The 18,517-nt window shown below is 51.3% G+C and overlaps 3 protein-coding genes across 17 annotated transcripts in view; 2 read left to right on the forward strand and 1 right to left on the reverse strand.

The window, feature by feature from the left end:
- Arhgef40 (Rho guanine nucleotide exchange factor 40) overlaps positions 1–5,693 on the forward strand; it is a 20,812-nt gene extending 15,119 nt beyond the window's left edge. The window contains exons 19-24 of one of the 3 annotated variants that reach the window (XM_071607720.1): positions 530–707; positions 1,708–1,812; positions 2,039–2,182; positions 2,687–2,817; positions 3,131–3,177; positions 5,618–5,693. In XM_071607720.1, coding sequence (XP_071463821.1) covers positions 530–707; positions 1,708–1,812; positions 2,039–2,182; positions 2,687–2,817; positions 3,131–3,172 — 600 coding nt within the window. In that variant the 3' untranslated portion in view covers positions 3,173–3,177; positions 5,618–5,693. Of the gene's footprint in view, positions 1–529; positions 708–1,707; positions 1,813–2,038; positions 2,183–2,686; positions 2,818–3,130; positions 3,178–3,296; positions 5,537–5,617 lie in introns of those variants that run through there. The other 2 variants (XM_027922380.2, XM_071607721.1) reach the window with 2 other exon arrangements.
- Positions 4,318–18,129, reverse strand: Znf219 (zinc finger protein 219). Of its 7 annotated transcripts, none has more exons than XM_071607722.1 (6): positions 12,382–12,445; positions 9,129–9,293; positions 7,741–7,829; positions 6,053–7,460; positions 5,650–5,781; positions 4,318–5,382 (listed from the first exon to the last, which is right to left on the reverse strand). In XM_071607722.1, the coding sequence occupies exons 3-6, from the start codon at positions 7,744–7,746 to the stop codon at positions 4,778–4,780; spliced, it is 2,151 nt and encodes a 716-aa protein (XP_071463823.1). In that variant the 5' UTR covers positions 7,747–7,829; positions 9,129–9,293; positions 12,382–12,445; the 3' UTR covers positions 4,318–4,777. The 7 variants fall into 7 exon arrangements, with proteins under 7 accessions (XP_071463823.1, XP_071463824.1, XP_027778185.1 ...); XM_071607723.1 differs by lacking the exon at positions 12,382–12,445 and adding an exon at positions 10,805–11,885; XM_027922384.2 differs by lacking the exons at positions 9,129–9,293; positions 12,382–12,445 and adding an exon at positions 18,024–18,129.
- Positions 11,623–17,340, forward strand: Tmem253 (transmembrane protein 253). 7 transcript variants are annotated; one of them, XM_071607727.1, is made up of 9 exons: positions 11,623–11,663; positions 13,133–13,282; positions 15,048–15,186; positions 15,596–15,706; positions 15,798–15,854; positions 16,141–16,251; positions 16,358–16,504; positions 16,854–17,030; positions 17,182–17,261. In XM_071607727.1, exons 2-8 carry the CDS (start codon positions 13,269–13,271, stop codon positions 16,929–16,931), a joined length of 657 nt encoding a protein of 218 aa, XP_071463828.1. In that variant the 5' UTR covers positions 11,623–11,663; positions 13,133–13,268; the 3' UTR covers positions 16,932–17,030; positions 17,182–17,261. The 7 variants fall into 7 exon arrangements, with proteins under 7 accessions (XP_071463828.1, XP_071463825.1, XP_071463827.1 ...); XM_071607728.1 differs by lacking the exon at positions 11,623–11,663 and adding an exon at positions 14,827–14,920 and having other exon boundaries at positions 12,972–13,282; positions 15,044–15,186; XM_071607729.1 differs by lacking the exon at positions 11,623–11,663 and adding an exon at positions 14,862–14,920 and having other exon boundaries at positions 12,972–13,282; positions 15,044–15,186.
- Positions 18,130–18,517: the final 388 nt, after the last annotated feature.

Genomic DNA, 18,517 nt, shown 5'->3' on the forward strand with positions numbered 1-18,517 from the left:
AGACTTGGAAGAGGATCTTTCCCACCAAGGACACATATGCCTTTTGAATTAGGAGTGGTCCCTGTGGTATAAGAGGAAAGGACACTATCCATGAAGAGGGAAAGCTTGCTTTAGGGAACCAGCCAGATAAATGTCCATAGCAACCTATAGTCTTGGATCAGGCAGTTTGGAATGATTCTAAAGATTCTTAACTCTGTCTCCTACACTAGTTCCAGCTCTTTAGGGGGTAGTTATAGTACAGAGAAAAAGGCCTAGATTTGGAATAAGAGACATGGGTTCAAGTCCTTACTCTAGTAATCTACATAAATTCTTGGGGAAGTTGCTGCCTATCTCTGGGCCTCATTTCCCCTTCTGTAAATTATGGTTGTTGTGAAGACTGCATGGAGAGCATTTGGCACCTGGTGAGAGTTAAGCAAATGTTTACTGACCATCTATCTACCAAATGCCAGGCTAAATGTAGTACTTGCTCATATGATACCATCCAGCTAGAATTCATGCACCTTCAACCATTCCCCCTACTCTTCCTCAGACTGCTGACATGGGGCTTACAGAAAACATTGGGGACAGTGGACTCTGCTTTGAACTGTGGTTTCGGCGGCGGCGTGCACGAGAGGCATACACTCTGCAGGCAACTTCACCAGAGATCAAACTGAAGTGGACGAGTTCTATTGCCCAGCTGCTATGGAGACAGGCAGCCCACAACAAGGGTACTGGGCAGAGCTGTGGGAAAACGTTCTTGGAACCAGGGTTATGACAGGAGGTTTTCTGGAGAACATGGAGATTGCTTAGGAAAATGGTGTAGGATGCAGAAAAAAGAATGACTTAAGATTCAAGATCTGGCTTGAGAGAGAATTGCTGAATAGAAATTAGCCTAAGATGTACGAAAAAGAAAGAAAAAGCTAACACATGTCAGGAAAATGAGAGTAAATGGGTGGGCAAGAGAGAAAATATTTGAGATTAAGAACTGGTGCCACTTATTTGCTGGATTAGTTTTTGTTTTTCTTTTTTAGTTGTTCTTTTTAGATATACATGATGGCAGAATGTATTTTGACGTATTTTACATACATGGAGTATAACTTATTCTAATTAGGATCCCATTCTTGTGGTTGAACATCATGTGAAGTTACACTGGTTGTGTGTTCATATGTGAACACAGGAAAGTTATGTCCAATTTATTCTACTGTCTTTCCTATTCCCATCCTGGTTTTTGTTTTTATTTGATTCTGTGAACCTCATTCTATTCTACTCATCTGAAAAATCAAATAGTAATTATTTTTTTATTTCATTTTATTTTTGCTGTATTGGGGATGAATCCTGAGCCTTGGACATACTAGGCAAGCACTCTACTGCTAAGCTACGTCCCCAGGAAGTAGGGAGGATTAAATAAAGTGATATATATAGAAGCATCTTATAAAATGGAAAGATTATAAAATTGTGAGTTTTGCTCTTAATGCCCAACAGAAAAGGAAGATTAGAAAAGTTGGTGGGCAGCCAGGATGCCACATATATGAGAACAGATAGATATAAATTGGAGGAAATCAACAACTACCATCACCATTCCTGTAGTGATAGCCAACAGGAAGTGTAATGAGATACCAGAGGAAGAGAGGGAGTAATGAGAGTTGGGAAGAAGCAAAATAAAGGGTGAACCAGTGATGTGTTAGAGCTGGAGCCAAGTAGTTTGCTAACAGGGTCTTTGTTCCCTAGAACTCCGAGTACAGCAAATGGTCTCTATGGGTATTGGAAATAAACCCTTCTTGGACATCAAAGCCCTTGGGGAACGGACCCTGAGTGCCCTGCTCACTGGAAGAGGTAAGGGCCAAGGTGCTGGGGGTGTCCCCGGAATCATACCTTGATCAGCTCCAAGCACGATGGGGAGGCATGGAGGAAAGTCAGGAAGGGTAATGAGTGGGCATCTCTCTTTCTAAAATCTGTGGGACTAACTGGGAGGCCCTCTATGAGACAGTTGTTCTGGGAAGCCAGGAGTGCTTTCCCACACCAGCACCCCACCCCCACCCCAACTCCCCACTCTCTACAGCCGCCCGCACCCGGGCCTCCGTGGCCGTGTCATCCTTTGAGCATGCCGGCCCTTCCCTTCCCGGCCTCTCGCCGGGAGCCTGCTCCCTGCCTGCCCGCGTCGAGGAGGAGGCCTGGGATCTGGACGTCAAGCAAATTTCCCTGGGTGAGGCACCTCTCAAGGGGTGGCTCCCAACAGCCGGGTCATCATGGTGATGTTCAGGCTGCCTGCTGCTGAGCAATTCCTTTTTCTAGCCAAGTAGCCCAGTTGCCATGACAATATGTACAGCTTCCCCACTGCTAAAAGAGCTTTCCATGTGATTGCTAGGGTGATGCTTACAGCAGCCTGTTGCTAAGAAGCACTTCCTCTGTACCTCTCTTTCTCTAGCTCTCCTTGGGTTTCTATGGAAACTGCCTCAGCTTCCTGTTGTACCCTCCTGGTTCACCACGGCAATCCTTATAGTTTCCTGTCGCTTCTTCCCTGGTTGTTCTAATGATGCTGCTGACAATTTCCTGCCTCTTGGTAGGGGGGTTCTCTTGCAACTGGATTGCTATGGTGACAGAGCTTCCTGTTGCTATGGAGCTTTTTCCTCCTTGACGGAGCAGCTTGGTTGCTTAAGGTAATCTGCAGGAGTTCTATACCCTACTCTCACCCTAGCTTCCCCTCTAGCCCCAGAAACACTTGACTCTTCTGGAGATGTGTCCCCAGGACCAAGACACAGCCCCAGCCTGCAACCCCCCCACCCTGGGAGCAGCACTCCCACCCTGGCCAGTGGAGGGATCTTAGGGCTATCCCGGCAGGTAAGTACCTGCAGTAAAGCTGGGAATGGGTGATCTCTTTGGTCACTTTCTGGGTGGGCTTTTCTGATCATCCAGCCCACTGGGGGAGTGGGAGAACCAATGATCCCAGCTGAGGATGCAAATTGGATTTATTGCACAGTCTGCCTTTCTCCTCTCCCCCAGGCCTGGCTAAGAGGTATCAATGCCAGAGGTGAAAAAAACAAATCTTTAATAAGAAGCAGGCTTGAGGGGCAGGGCGGGGGAGAGGGAGAGGGGGAGAGAGAGAGAGAGAGAGGAAATATCTCCAAATTCATTGCAGTTTCTCTGCCCTCAGAGTCATGCCCGAGCCCTGAGTGACCCCACCACACCTCTGTGACCTAGGTGAGTTCATATCCCCTTTCTCTCTTCTGTCCTTCAAGTGCCCTTCTTCCTAGCCTAAGCTGCTTGACAGTCAGGTTCTTCCCTTTCCCAATCCATCCTTCTTTTCTCCTGGCTTCTAGAGAAGATCCAGAACTTGGCTGCAGCCCCTCCTCGTGTTTTGGGCTGGGATGTCAGTGGGACATAACAAAGGACTAGAAGAGCACCAAATTCCTTCCCTCTGCTCCCTGAACAGAAAGGGGATTCAAGGACCAGAACATCCCCCGCTACTGCTATCTCTAGCTCTCCCCTGCTTGGTGCCTTATCCTGCAGGAACCAGAATGGCCATATCTGCTTCCCTTCATAGCCTGGAAAAGGGAAATTATCCCTTTTCTAATTTTCCCTCATCCTTGGCCACTACGCAACCCCAGGACACCTCTCTGACAGCCTGTTTCTCCTCATCCCCTGATTCTCCCAGAGAAGACTCATCTCTGCCAGGTCAACTGGTACCTGGTAACTCCATCCTGGGATATCACAGGAAATGGAGCTATGAAAACCATTACTACAGAGTGGGGCCGGAACTGCAGACTTTTTATGTGTAATTATTGTTATTATAATACTATTATTATATTAAATGTATTTACTCACACTTTGCCTCCCAGGAGCCAGAACAATCCTCTGGATTAAGGTATTGCAACTAACTTGAGCACCTCCCTAAACCAACCATTAACTAGAATACAGAAAATAAAACCAAGGCTGAAGTACCCTTTATCCTTTACTGTCCAAAAACTATGCAAGAGCCTGGGAAAATGTGCTTCCTCCATAGTGGCTTCCAGAAGATCAATGAATTTTTGGAGGTTCCTTCTCCCACATCTTGAGGCTAACTAAGCTAGTCACAGACAAACTGGGGTCTAGCACAGCCCAACAGTTTTCCAAAGAGGTCTTCAAGCCACAGTGCATGAGAACCCCCTAGCCTATTTCTTAAATGCTACCTTTTGGGCACCACCCAGAGATACTAAATCTGAAGACTGGGTTAAGGCCCAAGATTCTACATTTCTTGTCTAGCTCTCTGAATGATAATTTAATGCCTGAAGAGGTTAACTATTTCTAAAGCAGAAGAGCCCAAGGAAAGAAACAGGACATAGGCAGACAGGACACAGGGCCTTGTGCCTCAAGACACCTGTTTATTGGGGACACGACTCTGCAACAGGGATGACAGGAATCGTACCAAAAATAGCAATGTCTACAGGGCCCCTGATGGGGCTAGAAGGGTACAGTGCCCCCCCCACCCCCACCCCTTGTACAAAAATAAACTCTCACGCCTATGGACCAGCAAAAACTGGCAGAGCGTCTCCTCAACAGGGACACAATCCTCTCTGCCAGACCTGGGACCCCGTTCTTTGACCCTCACCTCTGCCACTTCTAAGGCACTGTGACTCCCCTGGGCTGGATGGGTATCGCCTGCCCATCCTCCTTTGCCCACTGCCCCTCCACCTCTGGTCCGCCTGGGGCTGGGATTTGGGTCCCATACTGCCCCCTGCTGGCTGCTCTACCCAACTACCTCTAGTGCTCCCCCGCTCCTGCGGGGTAAGCTCACTAAGCTAATCACCCCTAAGAGGGATCCCTACCTTTCTTGCCCCCCAGGCCCTGCTTCTCCAGATCTCGACAACCCGGGGCCCTCCTCCCCTTCCAGCGAAGGACTGGGAGGGGTCTCTCCTGATGGTGCTCGGACATAGGGAGGAGATGCATCAGCCTGGGGAGGCCGGCGACCCCGAGCCCGACGGCTGTGGTGCACTTGCAGATGCAAGGCCATAAGCTCAGGGGCTCCAGTGGCAAAAGGGCAGAAAAGGCAGCGGTGGAGGGCACCCCCTGGCCCAGCCTCGCCTCCCGGCCCCGCCCGCAGGGACAGGTCCAGGGGTTCGGCCTCACCACCTCGCCCATTGCGCAGGGTCCTCCCAGGGCTAGCGGGCTTCCGACGGGACCCCGGCCCAGCGCCACCTGAAGGAGGCCGGGGACTTGCAGCACCCTCCACCCAGGTCGCAGACTGCTGAGCCGACTTGGCTCCTGAGGATGGGGCTGAACCCCGCTGGGTAGGTGGTGGCGGCTCTGGGGGTGGCCCCGGGCCTGCACCACTCCTCTGCTCCCGGTGGTGACGCTGCAGGTGATACTTGAGTGAGCCAGACTGGGTGCCCGCGTAATCACAGTGTGGACACTTATAAGGGCGCTCACCTGGGGGAAAAAAGGTGGGATAAGGTGATAAGGTCAGAATCACTGCATGCCCTCATTTGCATTCTGCTCAATTTACTGACTTCATCCTCAGGACTGGGAAGAAGCCCTGTCTTTCTCACTAGCTCTGATTTAATAAAGAACATTTTCGAACTAATTTCATCTGACCAATATGAATGCTATAGTGGGTCATCTCTAAGACTATTGATAGCTCTCATCTTTTTTTCCTCCCCTTCAGTCCCTACCCACTCAAGAAGCTGCCTTCCTTACCTGTGTGCACTCGAAGATGCACTTTGAGGTGATGAGCTGAGCGGAAAGATTTTCCACAGAAGGGGCAATCCTTGCCAGTGGCCCCTCGGCCCCCTTCAGGCCGGGTCCCTCCAGCCAACAGCCCATTTTCTTCTGCAATGTACATATTAAAAGGAAGTTATGAGGGTCACTTTGCACCTCCACACCCACCCCACAGGCCTGTTTCCCCTTGGGTTCCACAAGGTTACAGCAAGTTTGGGAGAACATAAGAGGTTAAGAATTAGTGCCATTGGAAGTGGTAACACCTTCAGGAGAAAAAAATAAAATGAGAAGAAAAAAAGCTCTTTTAAAAAAGAAGCTACAAGAGTGGTGACCACAGAGTTGGACAGGAAGAAAGAAAACCCAGAGAGGAGTCCCTACATACCCTGTGTGGCTGTAGATCTTGCCTGGGCCCCCACAGAAGGCGCCGAGTGCCCTGGTCCCTCGCCTGGGCGTGGGTGCAGGGAGGCCAAAGGGCCCAGTGACCTGGCCCGGGCCCAGTTCTCCTCCTCAGCCTCTACCACCTCCTCTTCCTCCTCAGGCTCCTCCACACGGTGCCTTCGAGCCCGCGCTGGGACAGCTGATGGCAGTGGGCGGAAGCCTCCAAAACTACGGCCGGCCCCAGGCTCAGCCCCTTCTCCATTGGGCCGGGCTTCGCCAGCACGGAGGCTTAGATAACCCAAGAGGCTCGGGGGCTCCCGACGCTCAGCTGGAGTGGGTGCCGGTGCCAAGAGAAGCGCAGGGCCCAGTGGCTCATAGGCCAGCAGCCCCAAATCAGGAGGCTGGGGTGCCCGGGCCGGCCCTGAGCCAGGACCTGGGGCACGGAGAGGACCCAGCTTGCTGGCATGCACTTTCATGTGGTTCTTTAGGAACCAGGGCTCCTTGAAGCAGCGGCCACACACGGGACACGCGTGATCGAAGGAGGCCTTGTGCTTGCGCATGTGGCCCTTGAGAAACCACGACTGTGTAAAGCTCTGGCCACACACTTGGCAGCGGAACTCTGGAGGCGCCGGGGGCTCCTCAGGAGCTGCAGGAGCAGAGGCAGGGGTTGCCTCACGTTCAGGCTCTGGTTCTGGCTCGGGAACAGATCTGGGTTCGGGCTGGGGTGGAGGCTGAGGCTGGGGCACAGTGGAGGTGGCCGCCAGGGGGCGCTCGGGAGCCCCGTGGGCCGTCAGGCTATGGTGTAGCAGCTCCTCCTCCTGGCTGGAGCCAAAACTGCACAGACTGCACTTCCAAGGCCTGTGCAAGATGTGCAGGTGGCGTTCGCGCTCCGCTGAGGTGCGAAACTTGCCTTTGCAGAAAGGGCAACGGAAGGCAGATGACGAAGGAACCTGAGGCCGTGCCTGGCCCTCAGTGGCAGGGTTGGCCTGCATGCCTCCTGAGCTTCGGGCTCTTCCTAGGCGAGCCTCCCGCAGCAGTGCGCGCTCCTCCAACTCCAGCAACAGGCGCGCGGCAGGGCTACGTGGACGCTCAGGCTGATGTGTTCGCAGGTGCGAGCGCAGCAGAGCCCGCTGTGCTGCGCGATGGCCACAATGTGGGCACTGGAAGGCCTGAGCCCCTGGGTGCGCTCGCAGATGCAATGCCAGGATGGAGTTGAAGCGGAATCGCTTCCCGCATACAGGGCAGGGAAACCGCCGTTCGCCTGCTCGACTTTCAGACCAGCCCACAGCTCCCATCCCGGGCGACCCCGTGCTCACACCTGGCCCGTTGGAGTAGCGCTGCAGATCCAGCTCGCCGTCAAAGGCCGGTGGTGACGGGGCTAAATGGCCACCAGGGACGCGGGGACGTGAGCCCTGTGGAAAAAGAAGCACGTAGAGCAAAGGATGGAGAAGGGCGATCAGTGGAGAAAACAAAGGCAACAAGGACCAGAACAAAACGAGAGTGGGTTTGGGCTTGACCCAGGATGCCATTCACCACTGCAGGTTGGAGGATGGATGGGAATTGGATGCTGGGGCCAAGGAGATAAGTTATAATAGGGACGCAGAGCCACGGTTAGGTTAAAAGAGAAAGAGCTAGGAAGGGGAGATAGCACCGTTTTAGATATTTGTAGGTTCAGTCCATGTCTCCACTCACCTCCATGGAACCCCTTCACATTCTTTGGTTCTGGGGAGTGCAGGGAAGAGGAGGAAAGGCTGCTAATGAAGGCAACAGGTGCTGAGGAGCTAAAGGAAGAAAGATTTGGAGGAAAGATGAGTCCTGATTTTCAGCAATGGAAAGTATCACCCCCAATCCCAGACTCTTTAACACCCTATAGTCCTTAAACCTTTCCCTTCCTATTTGCATCTTGAGTCACAAGGGGGCTGCTTTCCTCAAAGACTCCACCCCTTAATTTGCCAAATCCAAAAGGCTCTCTGATAACCCAATTTTTTTCCCAAAAAATATGTTTTAAATGCTCCCAGAACCACTACCACCACCACCTCACATCCTGGCAGTGGGGAGGGAGGGAACATCACAGTATGTGCAGCTTGATAAATGAATGGAGAGGGCTTGCCATGTTTCCCGGTTATCCAAGTGGGGTCAGTCAATCACAATCAGACCCTAACTGACCAGGCAGCCAAACATCCTTCCAGGTTCCATGGTCCTTGCTTCTGCCTTTACCCTGTCTTTCCGTCTTTCCCCCTCACTCTCCCTCCCTCCGCCTGGATTCCTGATCCATTCATTTCCATTCATTACAGAGACTCATTCATGCATGGGAGAGAAACACCTCCCAGCAGCAGAGTCTGGAGACAGACAGAGGGGGAGGGGCATGAAGGGGGAGAGAGTCACAGAGGGAATGGAGAGAGTTGGGGGAGGAGTGGAAGTTAAGGGGCACTGCCAGTCTGGGGAAGGGGTTAAAAACTGCAAATACCGTCTAAGATTCATCCCCTGTTTCAAACCTTGGAGCCTGCAGTTTGATGGGGCATCTCAGCCCCTTTGTCCAGGCTGTTCCGAAGCAGGCTTTCCTCCTCTCTGCAGGGGAGAGGCTTCCTCACACAAGAGGAGGATTACACTGGCTCTGAGCTCAAGAGGCTGGAGTGAGGGACGGGGGGCGGGGCCGGGCCATCTGCACAGATAGGGGCTCCCGCACAGGCTCTTAACAGGAAAGGGTTAAAATTCTCCAGCTAAAATTCCCTAGGCCTGAGATGTGCAGAGCTCCAGGGCCGGGAAGAAGAGCACTGAGAAGAAGAGGATGGGGGTGGGGGGGTCCTGGTTCTAAGCTGCAGAAGAGGTCAGCTTTAGGACTCAGAAGTAACCTCAGAATTAAAATTCATGGAAACAGGGCTGGGAAGATAACCAGAAGGCATCCACTCTACCTTCCTGCCTCCATACAGAATTGTTTCTGGTCAAGGCCAGATGAATGTGGGCCTAACCTTTTTCTTTTTTTCCTCCCCTCCGCCTAAGATAGGAAGAATATTTGAGATATAAAGAACTTTCTTACAATAAGCTTTATGTTACTGAGAAAGAAAAGAACTCGGCATTACCTTGCTTACAGATCTTTAATAGAAGAGAACTGGGCCAGGAGTCAGCCCTGCTTATCAGCAGAGAAAAGGCTCTGGAGGTCCAGAGCTTCCTTAATTTTCAAGGTTTAGTGGATGTGGTAAGACTTCAGTATGGGGCAAGTACCTGTTACATGCAGAATCAGGGCTCTGGGAATATTAACAGGAAATTAATTAACAAAAATATCCTTGTCCAAGGTCCATTAGATGTCGTCTGTCACCATTTAATGTGTTCTTCTATAGCTCCAAATTTGGGAGTACACCTTCCTCCTCTGGATCCTCCAAACAAACCCCTTTCCTGGGGCCAAGAGCCTAGCCAGGTTCACTGAATAATTTCACAGAAGGTGAGTCAGAATAGGATTAAGGGGTACAAGGCTATTGTAAACCTAGTTTTACCATTATTAAACCCAACCTTCAGTGAATCATTTATCCTTTATAATGTAAGTAGGTTGGACTAATTTTTACTGATGTTGCCTTCCAGCTTAAAAGTTTTGTGGGTCTAAATAACAGGACTCTTCTAGACCCGAGATGTTGAAACAAATGGTCATTCCTTCAGTACCATGGAGAGTGCAGTGGGCTACCAGAGAAGCCACTTTGGCCACCTCAGTACCATAGATAGAACTATGAAGTCCTAGAGAGGCCATGTTTGCCATTTTAGCATCACAGATAAAGCACTGAGAAAAGCTGGAGGATTTTCTCCCCCTATCTGGGAACCACAGAGGGTCAGGGGAGAGTGGTACCAGAGGATTATTTTGGCCTTTTGGATGTCACTGAAAATAGAGGTATTAGAAAATAGATGTAACTAGAAAATTTTTAATTAGCTATAAGGAGTGTCCTGACAGTTACAGTTTGTACATCCTGGAATGAGTTACTGAGGCATCGTATTTGGGTCCCTCACATTCTGTTGCTCTCCTGGGGATTCCCGGAACATCCTGGTGTACAGCCAATCTGGTATATTCAGAGGAAGCAGATGGCCAGGAGGGAGGGGGGGTGGAGGCTGGGAATACTGCATGGTCATAGCTGACTAACCTATGGGCACATATTCTGATTTTGAGAAGATTCTAGGGCCCCTAAAACTGCAAGCAAAACATCTCCTGAGAAGCTGGACTCATATCCAATGCAAAAATAAAATAAAATAAAACAGAACAAGGCAAAACTTCCTCCCAAAACACACACACACACACACACACATTGCACACAGCAGTTTTCAGAATGGAAATAGAGTGATATAAGAAGATCCAAACTGAAGCTAAATTCCCCAGCAGAAGAGTTTCTCCAAAAGAGGCCTAAAATCAACAAAATTCACTGAGACCTCCTAGACCCCATCAAGATCCCCTCAATCATATTCATTCCAATCAGGCCCAGACATCTGATCTCCTGGTCGTAATCAATAAAGGAGAGCACTGACAGGTTTTATGAAGTGGCTTGTAACTTAAGTCATACATGTATTAACTGTGGACAATAATCATAGATTTTTCTATACTCAGGCTTAAACACCATCCATGATACTTGGCCAGACTTGGTCAGAGAGTAGCAGTGACCTACTTTTCACCCCCACTGAGAATCAGGGGTTATCTTGCCCTTATTTGGATTCTATAGGGATGCAGAGCCAGGGTTAGGGATCAGAAATATTTCCAAAGCAACAGGCCAATTACTCTTACATGCTAGGACAGCTGGTATAGGCAGTTTATGGAACATCAAACCTTAAACCTTAGTAAGTAAAGATGGATGGTTAATAAAAAGATTTATAAACATCAAAGACAGATACACAGAAGCATCTGCCAAATGGAGGACTAAGAAGGTTGTCCCCAAGCCTAGTGGTTCAAAGATTTTAGGATCAAAGTGTATGGAGCAAGGGTTCAGGATCTCTGGGGTCTAGCTGTAAGTAGGCCTCTGTCTCTGGTCATTTCTAATACTTGATGGTTTTCCCTCTGCTGAGAATCCTATACCTCTGAAGTCAGCTAACAATTATGATAACCACTGCACTAAATGGGTTTTTAGGAAAGGGAGCTTCTTAAGTGGTCCAGAATGAAGACCACCTCAATTACAGAGACATGCCAATAGATCACTTTTGTGGTCTCCTCTCCATATTAACTTCACAACTCGGCTCCTCCAAACTCTCCCTCCAGAGAGTTTGCCACCTTTCAGGTTGAGTTCTTGGAGAAGACAGCATTTCCCTGGGTCCCACTGTCCTGAGTTAGGGGCAAGCAACCTCAGTTAAGGACTCCAAATGCACAGTAGGAGGTGAGAAGATACACCTGCTGCCACCCCACCATGGTGAATTTTATCCCAGAATCATGTCCTAACTTGACCCCGATTTTCAAAGTTCTGAAGGATCTGGATTTGGGGAAAGGAGGCATGTAGCCATCCCTAGTCTACTTAACTGGAGCTGACCCTAGAAAAGTCAGTCTAACCGCCCAAATGAGCCTCAGTCCTCAGACTGGGAGGTGGGGGAAAGAGGGAGGTGGGCAGGAGAGCTTCTGGGAAAATACCCCTCCCAGAAATAGGTCAGCAAGTAAGGTAGGACCTGTGATCCTGCACAAGAGGTTCTTCCAGCAGCACCCCAGACCCCTCCCTGGGAAGATAAGCAAGAAGGATGATAGGGGGCAGGGTGGGAGATAGGGAGGCCAGGGCTCTGCTACCCCCGGCCGGGAGAACAAAAGCTGAGTTACAGCCGCCTCCGCTGCTGCCGCGGGCCGAGCTCTTTGTGACACTTTGTTTGGGACGCAGAGAGGGAAGCACCCCCCATCCTCTCCCCTCCCCCCACCGTCCCCACTCCGGAGAGTTTGGGTTCCTTGCCCCCTCCCCCACGGGCCCTACCTGGGCCGGGGGGCGCGCATCCACTCAGGCTCACGGCCACACCGCCCCGCACCCCCAGGCCCCTCGCGCCCTGCCTTCGGGCCCCTACAAAGACGCTCGCCACCCCCGCCCCCACCCCACCCCCGTTGGCCCTTCCCCTTTGGTGTCCGCTCCCCCGGCTCCCCCACCTGGCCCCCCTCCCGTGCCCCCCCCAGCTCTTCAGGCTTCCCAGGCCGCCACCCCCACCCCGCCCCCCCAGGAGCTCTGGGCGAAGTTTGCTTGGGGCCGAGCCGGCGCCCCTCCCCCGCCCCCGCCCCCTGCACCTGCTCCGAGCCGGGCGCGCGGAGCGGCCCCCCCTCCGGGATGGGGGGAGGGGGCCGGGGGCGGGGGCGGGTGGCGGACGGGGGGGGGGCCGGGAGTGGGGGGAGCGGCTACTCACGAGCCCCGGGCGGGCGGCGGCGGAGCGGGCGGGCGGCGGCGGTGGCGGCGGCGGGCGGCGGGCCGGCGGCGCGGGCGTCAGCGTTACGTGGGGCCGGGGGAGATGCGCCGGGCCCCGGCCCCCCCGCCCCCGGCCCGGCCCCCGCCCCCTCCCCGGTCCCCCCGCCCCCGGCCCTGGCCCGCATTGTGTGCGGCGGGAGGCGGCCCGGCCATTAGCATGCGGGGGGCGGCGCGGCGGGGTTGGGAACCGCGCGGGAGCGCGGCTACGGCTCTGGGGACAGGGAGCTGGGGACCCCGGGAGCCGCGAGAGGCGGCCGCCAGGGGCGGGGTGCGGGCAGTTTGGAGACGGGGGGCGCTGTCGGAGGGAGGGAGAGAGGAGGGAGCGGGGGTGGGGCGCACAGACGATTCCAACAGGAGACTGGAAGAGATTTTGAAAGGTCATCTCGTCCTTCCCCCAGCCTCCTAGCAGGACTGCCCCTCCCACCCTAGACCCGGACATACCAGGGAAGGAGTTGGCTCTGCCGCTGTTTCTGCCCCAACATGCACAGACTCGGAGAAGTTCTTCCTGGGGTTTTATCTCAAAGCCTCTCCCTTACAATTTCTGTCTCTTTTTGGGGAGGAGGAGGGGCGATTATAGAGATAGTTAATGTCTGCCGTATAAGAAACATTATTAAAGTTACTCTTCCGTCCTTTCTGTTCTTGATAAACAATTCTCGTTCTTCTCTCTCGAATTCTATTTTCCATTCTTTAAGACACTTAAATGGCTCTTCAAAACAACAAATATTTACTGAGTGCTTACCAAGTACCCGGCACTGTGCTCAGAGCTGTGGGGGATGCCCAGATGAGGGGGATGCGATATGTTTCCTTGAGGAGACTGTAGTCTGGGCGATGGCTACAAACTTGTAAGTAGTATATTCAGATTTGGTCAATATTTACAGAATGCCTGTTCACGTATTTAATAGTATAGAATCCTTAACAATAACGTTCAAATATAATTAGTTCTCATTTGCAGGTAAGAAAAATGAGGCTCAAGGAGTTTCTTTCCCCACTGGCCTGCAAGTTTAAGGATCCTCATTGCAAGCCCAACATCTCACATCACCATTAAATAAAATTAATTCATACGGGGATTGAAGAGGTAGAAATAGACAACAGTTCTCTAGATTCCTTTAAAATGTGATTCCCACTTCCCAAGAAAGAAAAATAGATACAGTGTTCCAAGGATATTGGCCCAGCACTGAGTAGGGCAGGAATGGCTTATAAAGAAGGCCATGTGCTTCCCAGGATCCTGTCCAAGGAACTACCTGCCAGGGTTCTTCTGGCTCAGTTTCTCCTATCATCAATAATAATGATAATAGCTACTAAGGATTATGAATACATATGTGTTAGGTGTTGGGTTAAGCTAGCTAATATGCATTTTCTCTTCTAATGCTCAAGGCAACCCCTTGAAATTGGTATTAACTTCCCTTTATAGATAAGGAAACAGATTAAGCAACTTGTTCAAGGTCATCCAGGTGGATCTGGGACTGGTTCTCTCCAGACCTCAGGCTCTGTGCCAAGATGGGCCTTTCCTATCTTTGAGTTGTATATATTCAGGCCCAGCTTTTTCTGCTGTACAAATAAATATCCCCATCTTAGGTTCTTTAGTAAGTCCTCAGGCACATCAGTATGACCTCATCAGCATCGTTAATGGTTATTAACCATTCACCCTGAATCAACAACCTTTCACAGCACGGTCTCGTTGTTACCTTCCTTTTATCAGTGAACAAACTGAGGTTGAAATAGGTAAAATAATGTCACAAGAATATGTCCAAGGTCACACAGCTGGTAAACTTGCAGAACTGAGTCTAGCCCAGGCTGCAAGGTACCTATTCTTTCAGAAATATTGTTTTAATAGTACCTTTCCCAAGAAAGGTACACGAGACTTGGGGAACATCTACATATGTCTAAGTGCAGCTTATCACTGAGTCAAAACCAATCCCCCACTAAAAACAGTGCTCTCCATCCACTTAGCATCCAATTCAGAGTAAAACTTTCAAGAAATTACAAAGAGAAAAGAGAGAGACAGGAAAGTTAGGGGAAATAAAACTTAACCTGGGTTAGGGACAAAGCTGTAAGTGGTAATAAGCAGTCCAAAGAGTAATATGGAATCTTACTAGGGCAGAGTAAGTTATTTGATGAAGAAACCAAAGAAAGAAAAAAAGATGATGGAATATAGGGAAATTGAGGTCCAGGATTGAAAGTATCCAAAGGGATGTGGTGAGTGAATGAATCCAAAAGAGGAAACCAGATGGGCAGAAATGGGAGCAATAGAAATAGGAACAAAATGAGATAGGGCTGAGTATCTTGTGAACTAAGGTTGGTGTCTACCCAGGGCCACTCCCTAGATCCTTAGGCCCTTACTGGGACCTTTGCCCAACCACAGCCCAGCTGTGTCAGCCTTTCTCAGACAGGACAAGTTTTTCATCTGCTCTGAAATACCAGGCCCCCAAAGAGTCCCAGGACCCATCTGAGTCCCATCCCTTTGGAGTAGCTGCTTCAAACTAGGTAGGTGTAAGGTCCTGGGCCTCAATTCCCTTAATTTTGGTAGTGGGTAGAGGGGTAACTGGGAGAGATATAGCATGTCCTATCTCCTGAAGGACAAGCCCATAATGAATTTTTCCAACCTAGGAAGCACCCAGCTCTTGTGGTCAAGGGAATGATGGAGGATGGAGCCAATCTGCAAGAGCAGGAGAGACCCAGCCTTCGTCTGGAAAAGCTACAGCACTGGGCAAGGCACAAGCAAAATGGACAGCTTTTGGTGCTGGCGGTGAGGCCAGGCTGTCCCACCCCAGGTCTCAGCATGTCCACTTGTATCCAATTCAGTTCCATCCATGTTCAGTGAGCGCCTACCATGTGCCAGAAATTGTGCTAGGCTCTTAGTGGGAGGAGGGTGGAAGAAACAGACCAAAAAATTTAAAAAATAAAAGCAAGAACCTTAATCTCCATGTAGCTTCTGTCCGATGGGGAAAACAGAGGTAAGTAAACTGTAACATGAGGCAGAACAAATTAAATGGCACTTAATTTTTAAATCTTACTTCCTTTGCTGCCCTTGGTTGACTACTTTCCTTCTGCCATGTATTTATCCCAATTATGGATCTTTAGAAGAGGCAAGGTTTTCCAGGAGGGAAAAGAATCCTTGACAGTTCCCTACTAAAATACCCTGCTCTGGTCTCCAGGTGACCCAGATATGGCTGGCAATAGCTGTGGTACCCTTTGCTGTCTCAGTCGCCTGCCTGAACTCTGCTTGTCACATGGCCACAGCACTGCCACTTGGGTCTGGAGTCTCAGTAAGACCTGTCACAGGGAGGGTAGAAGGAAGGTTCTGGGGACACCTCCCTAATGGGAACAGAGTTTAAATTTGTGCTTATTACCATTCAGGGTCTCCTAACTGGGACTGTCACCCTTGAGCTTCGCAGAGCACCCCGCCTCTGGAAGGTGAGTGGGAAGGGCATGCAGTACTGTCCTCCCACCCCCAAAACACACACACACACCCCTCAACTCAGGAAGTAAGTGATTAAATGTTGACTAATCCTCTCTGCTGTCTGTCCCTGGCTGGCCTAAAAGACTATGGAGAGAAAGCAAGAAAGTTAGAGGGCTGATGGTCCTGTCCCATTTGGAGAAGAAACAAGAGCTGAGCTTTGTTTTCAGCTAGGCTTCAGGTGGGGATTGATGTTGGAATGAGTCCCCTAGGCTGGGCAGTGCTGAACTGGTTCACTGGCAGGTACGGGCCATGATGATATTCAACACCTTCAACCTGATCTTGGGCTTCATTGCGGTGGTGGTCGAGGTGATGAAGACAGCTTTGGGGCCTTCTCCGACAGCTTCCTCCCAGGTACTGGTGAACGAAGAGGTGGAAGGAGGAGGAAGCAAGAGATGGAAAGGGCAGGGAAAAACAGGTGTTGGGTCCCCACAGCATCCTCAGCCCTGTCTATCTGCAGCTGGTGGGCTTGCTGGTGCTGGAGCTCAGCGCTGAGGTCTTCACCCTAGGGGGTGTGCTGTCCTCCACATATGCCCTATTCTTGCTGAGCCAAAGGAAGCCAGGATGCTTCAGGAGCCAGAGTCTGCACTACCAGGAACTGCAAGAGGTATTGGGGGCAGGAAGGAAAGCATGGAGCAGCTAGCTGCCTCCTAATTTTTCCGTTGGCAATCTTGGTCAGTGGCATTTAAGGGGAGCAGTAGGACAGAAGGGAAATGAGGGATCCTGGATTGAAACTGATTGGCTTTCTAGCTTGGGACATCTTTTCCCCTAATGGTGGGTAAGAGGGAATTGGGTATCCAAATGACTGGAACTAGAATAGACAAGCAATAGGAAGCTACCCAGATTTATTGGAAGAACTATGAGGAAAAAAAAATGGAGGAGGAGGAAGTTGCTTCCATCTGGGCTATCTCCTTTCTCATCCCTACAATTCACTTTCACTTTTATCTGCTTTTCAGGGCCTCTCTGAGGTCGAAGAGGTTCCTGGTTTGGAAAATGGTACTATGGTGGCCAGCACAGGAAACCGAAATGAGTGAACTGCGAGAGCAAGGGGAGGCAGACAGGATCTACAGCCCTTCTCTCCTGAGGGAGCACCCTCCAGATTGCCCCGCATGCCACCCCAGCAAACTCAGAAGGTAGCATGAGGTCTAGTGGAGTTCTTTCTTGTCCCTTCCCCACTAGATGAAGATATACCTGGACCTGGGTCCTCCATCTCACTTCACCTCCCTGTAAAGGGGCTTCCTCCCTTCCATCCTTGCCCTCCTCTCCCCACTGCTTCTTTCTTAGATTCTGGTCTGGTCCACTCTAACAGAGCCTACAAGTCCCAGGATGCCCCGCTACCCCGTGACCTTCTGGGAAATAAAGAGCCTTCCCTCCGCGACAGGGGCGCTGTGCATCTGCCGAGTGACGCGAGGCGCTGCAAGTCAAGGCCTAGCCGAGAGTTTCCTCGGGCGCGACCACTGGGCCCGCTAGCGGGGAGGAGCCGGGCGGGCGGTCCTGCACCGGGGCGCCACACAGCAGCCACGCAACTGCGAGCAGACTCTGGGCCCTCGCCCCTCCCTCTGTCAGCTTCCGAGCCCGTCGACGGCTGGGAATGGCGCTTGGCAGAGCTGGGGGTTCGCAGGTGCTATCGCCGCGCCCCCTCGCACGAGTGCTCAGGTCCAAAGTCCTGAGACTTGGAGCGCGCGCGAGAAGGGGGTTGGAGATGATGAGTCAGGAGCGCGGGGCCTTTCTCTTCCCCCTCCCCCACGTCCTGGGCATCTGCGGATAACAGGCTCGCTGGGCAGGCCGGTGGACCCGGCAGGCAGAGGGAAGGACGCGGCGACCCGACTTTCCCGCCTATTGCTAGCACGCGGATGTAAAGAGCCTTTCCTAGGCGGGAGCGGTACTGCGCACACTCAGCCTCTGCGCAGCTCCGCGGACCTTTGATCCCGGGCTGCAGTCTGGTTACTGAAGCTCTGCTTACACTCAGCCCTCAACCGTTTATGACCTTTGCAAGTGTACAAAGATAACAAGCTCGGGTGGGCTTGGGGAAAAGCCAGAAAACTGAGAGTCCCCGTAGCACCAGTCGGGCAGCTTACCCGCTAGCACTAGAAATTGATCAGAGCTGGAGTACTAAGAGAACTCACCCCAAATTCACATAGTGCCCAGGATGGGTATTCTCCTCACACTCATTTTTGTTCCCACTTGAGAAGGCTTCTTTCCCTAGAGAATGCTGCTTCTCAGGGCTCAGCTAAGCCCAAGCACCAGTGAGGGTACAGCGCAGCCTGGCTGTCTTGCCTTGACATTGCAGTGGCGCCAGCTACAATTCCTTTCTGTTTGTGACACCTTGGGAGTGGTAATAGTCGCCCTATGAAAAGTTAAGTGTGAGTATTAGTGGGTGGGGACAGTTCTGGGATCAGCTCTGGAATAGAGAAAAAAAGATCTGGGCCTCTTCTTCCTCCCCACAATCTAACTAACAGAATAAAGGAGGGTTCATGTATGAAAGGCTCCAAGGAAAGAACTTTTCAACGTCAGAAGGTGGTGGTAGATGAGAAAACTGAGGGGGGGGGGGCGTCCATATTCAACAATTTGCTCTGGCTTTCAGCTTTTATAATGTTATCAAAAGTCTAGATATTGCTTT

The sequence above is a fragment of the Marmota flaviventris genome, chromosome 2, assembly GCF_047511675.1.
Source record: "Marmota flaviventris isolate mMarFla1 chromosome 2, mMarFla1.hap1, whole genome shotgun sequence".
NCBI lineage: Eukaryota > Metazoa > Chordata > Mammalia > Rodentia > Sciuridae > Marmota > Marmota flaviventris.

What these genes read in the sequence shown, in the direction of transcription:
- Tmem253 (XM_071607725.1), top strand. Translation starts at nt 12,921, where the DNA reads ATGCACAGACTCGGAGAAGTTCTTCCTGGGGTTTTATCTCAAAGCCTC. An exon ending in CACTTGGGTCTGGAGTCTCA is followed by an intron (nt 15,707 to 15,797) that starts GTAAGACCTGTC and finishes ATTACCATTCAG; the next exon opens with GGTCTCCTAACTGGGACTGT. An exon ending in GAGCACCCCGCCTCTGGAAG is followed by an intron (nt 15,855 to 16,140) that starts GTGAGTGGGAAG and finishes GTTCACTGGCAG; the next exon opens with GTACGGGCCATGATGATATT.
- Znf219 (XM_027922384.2), bottom strand. An exon ending in AAGATCTACAGCCACACAGG is followed by an intron (nt 5,782 to 6,052) that starts GTATGTAGGGAC and finishes TGTACATTGCAG; the next exon opens with AAGAAAATGGGCTGTTGGCT. An exon ending in GCATCTTCGAGTGCACACAG is followed by an intron (nt 5,383 to 5,649) that starts GTAAGGAAGGCA and finishes TTTTTCCCCCAG; the next exon opens with GTGAGCGCCCTTATAAGTGT.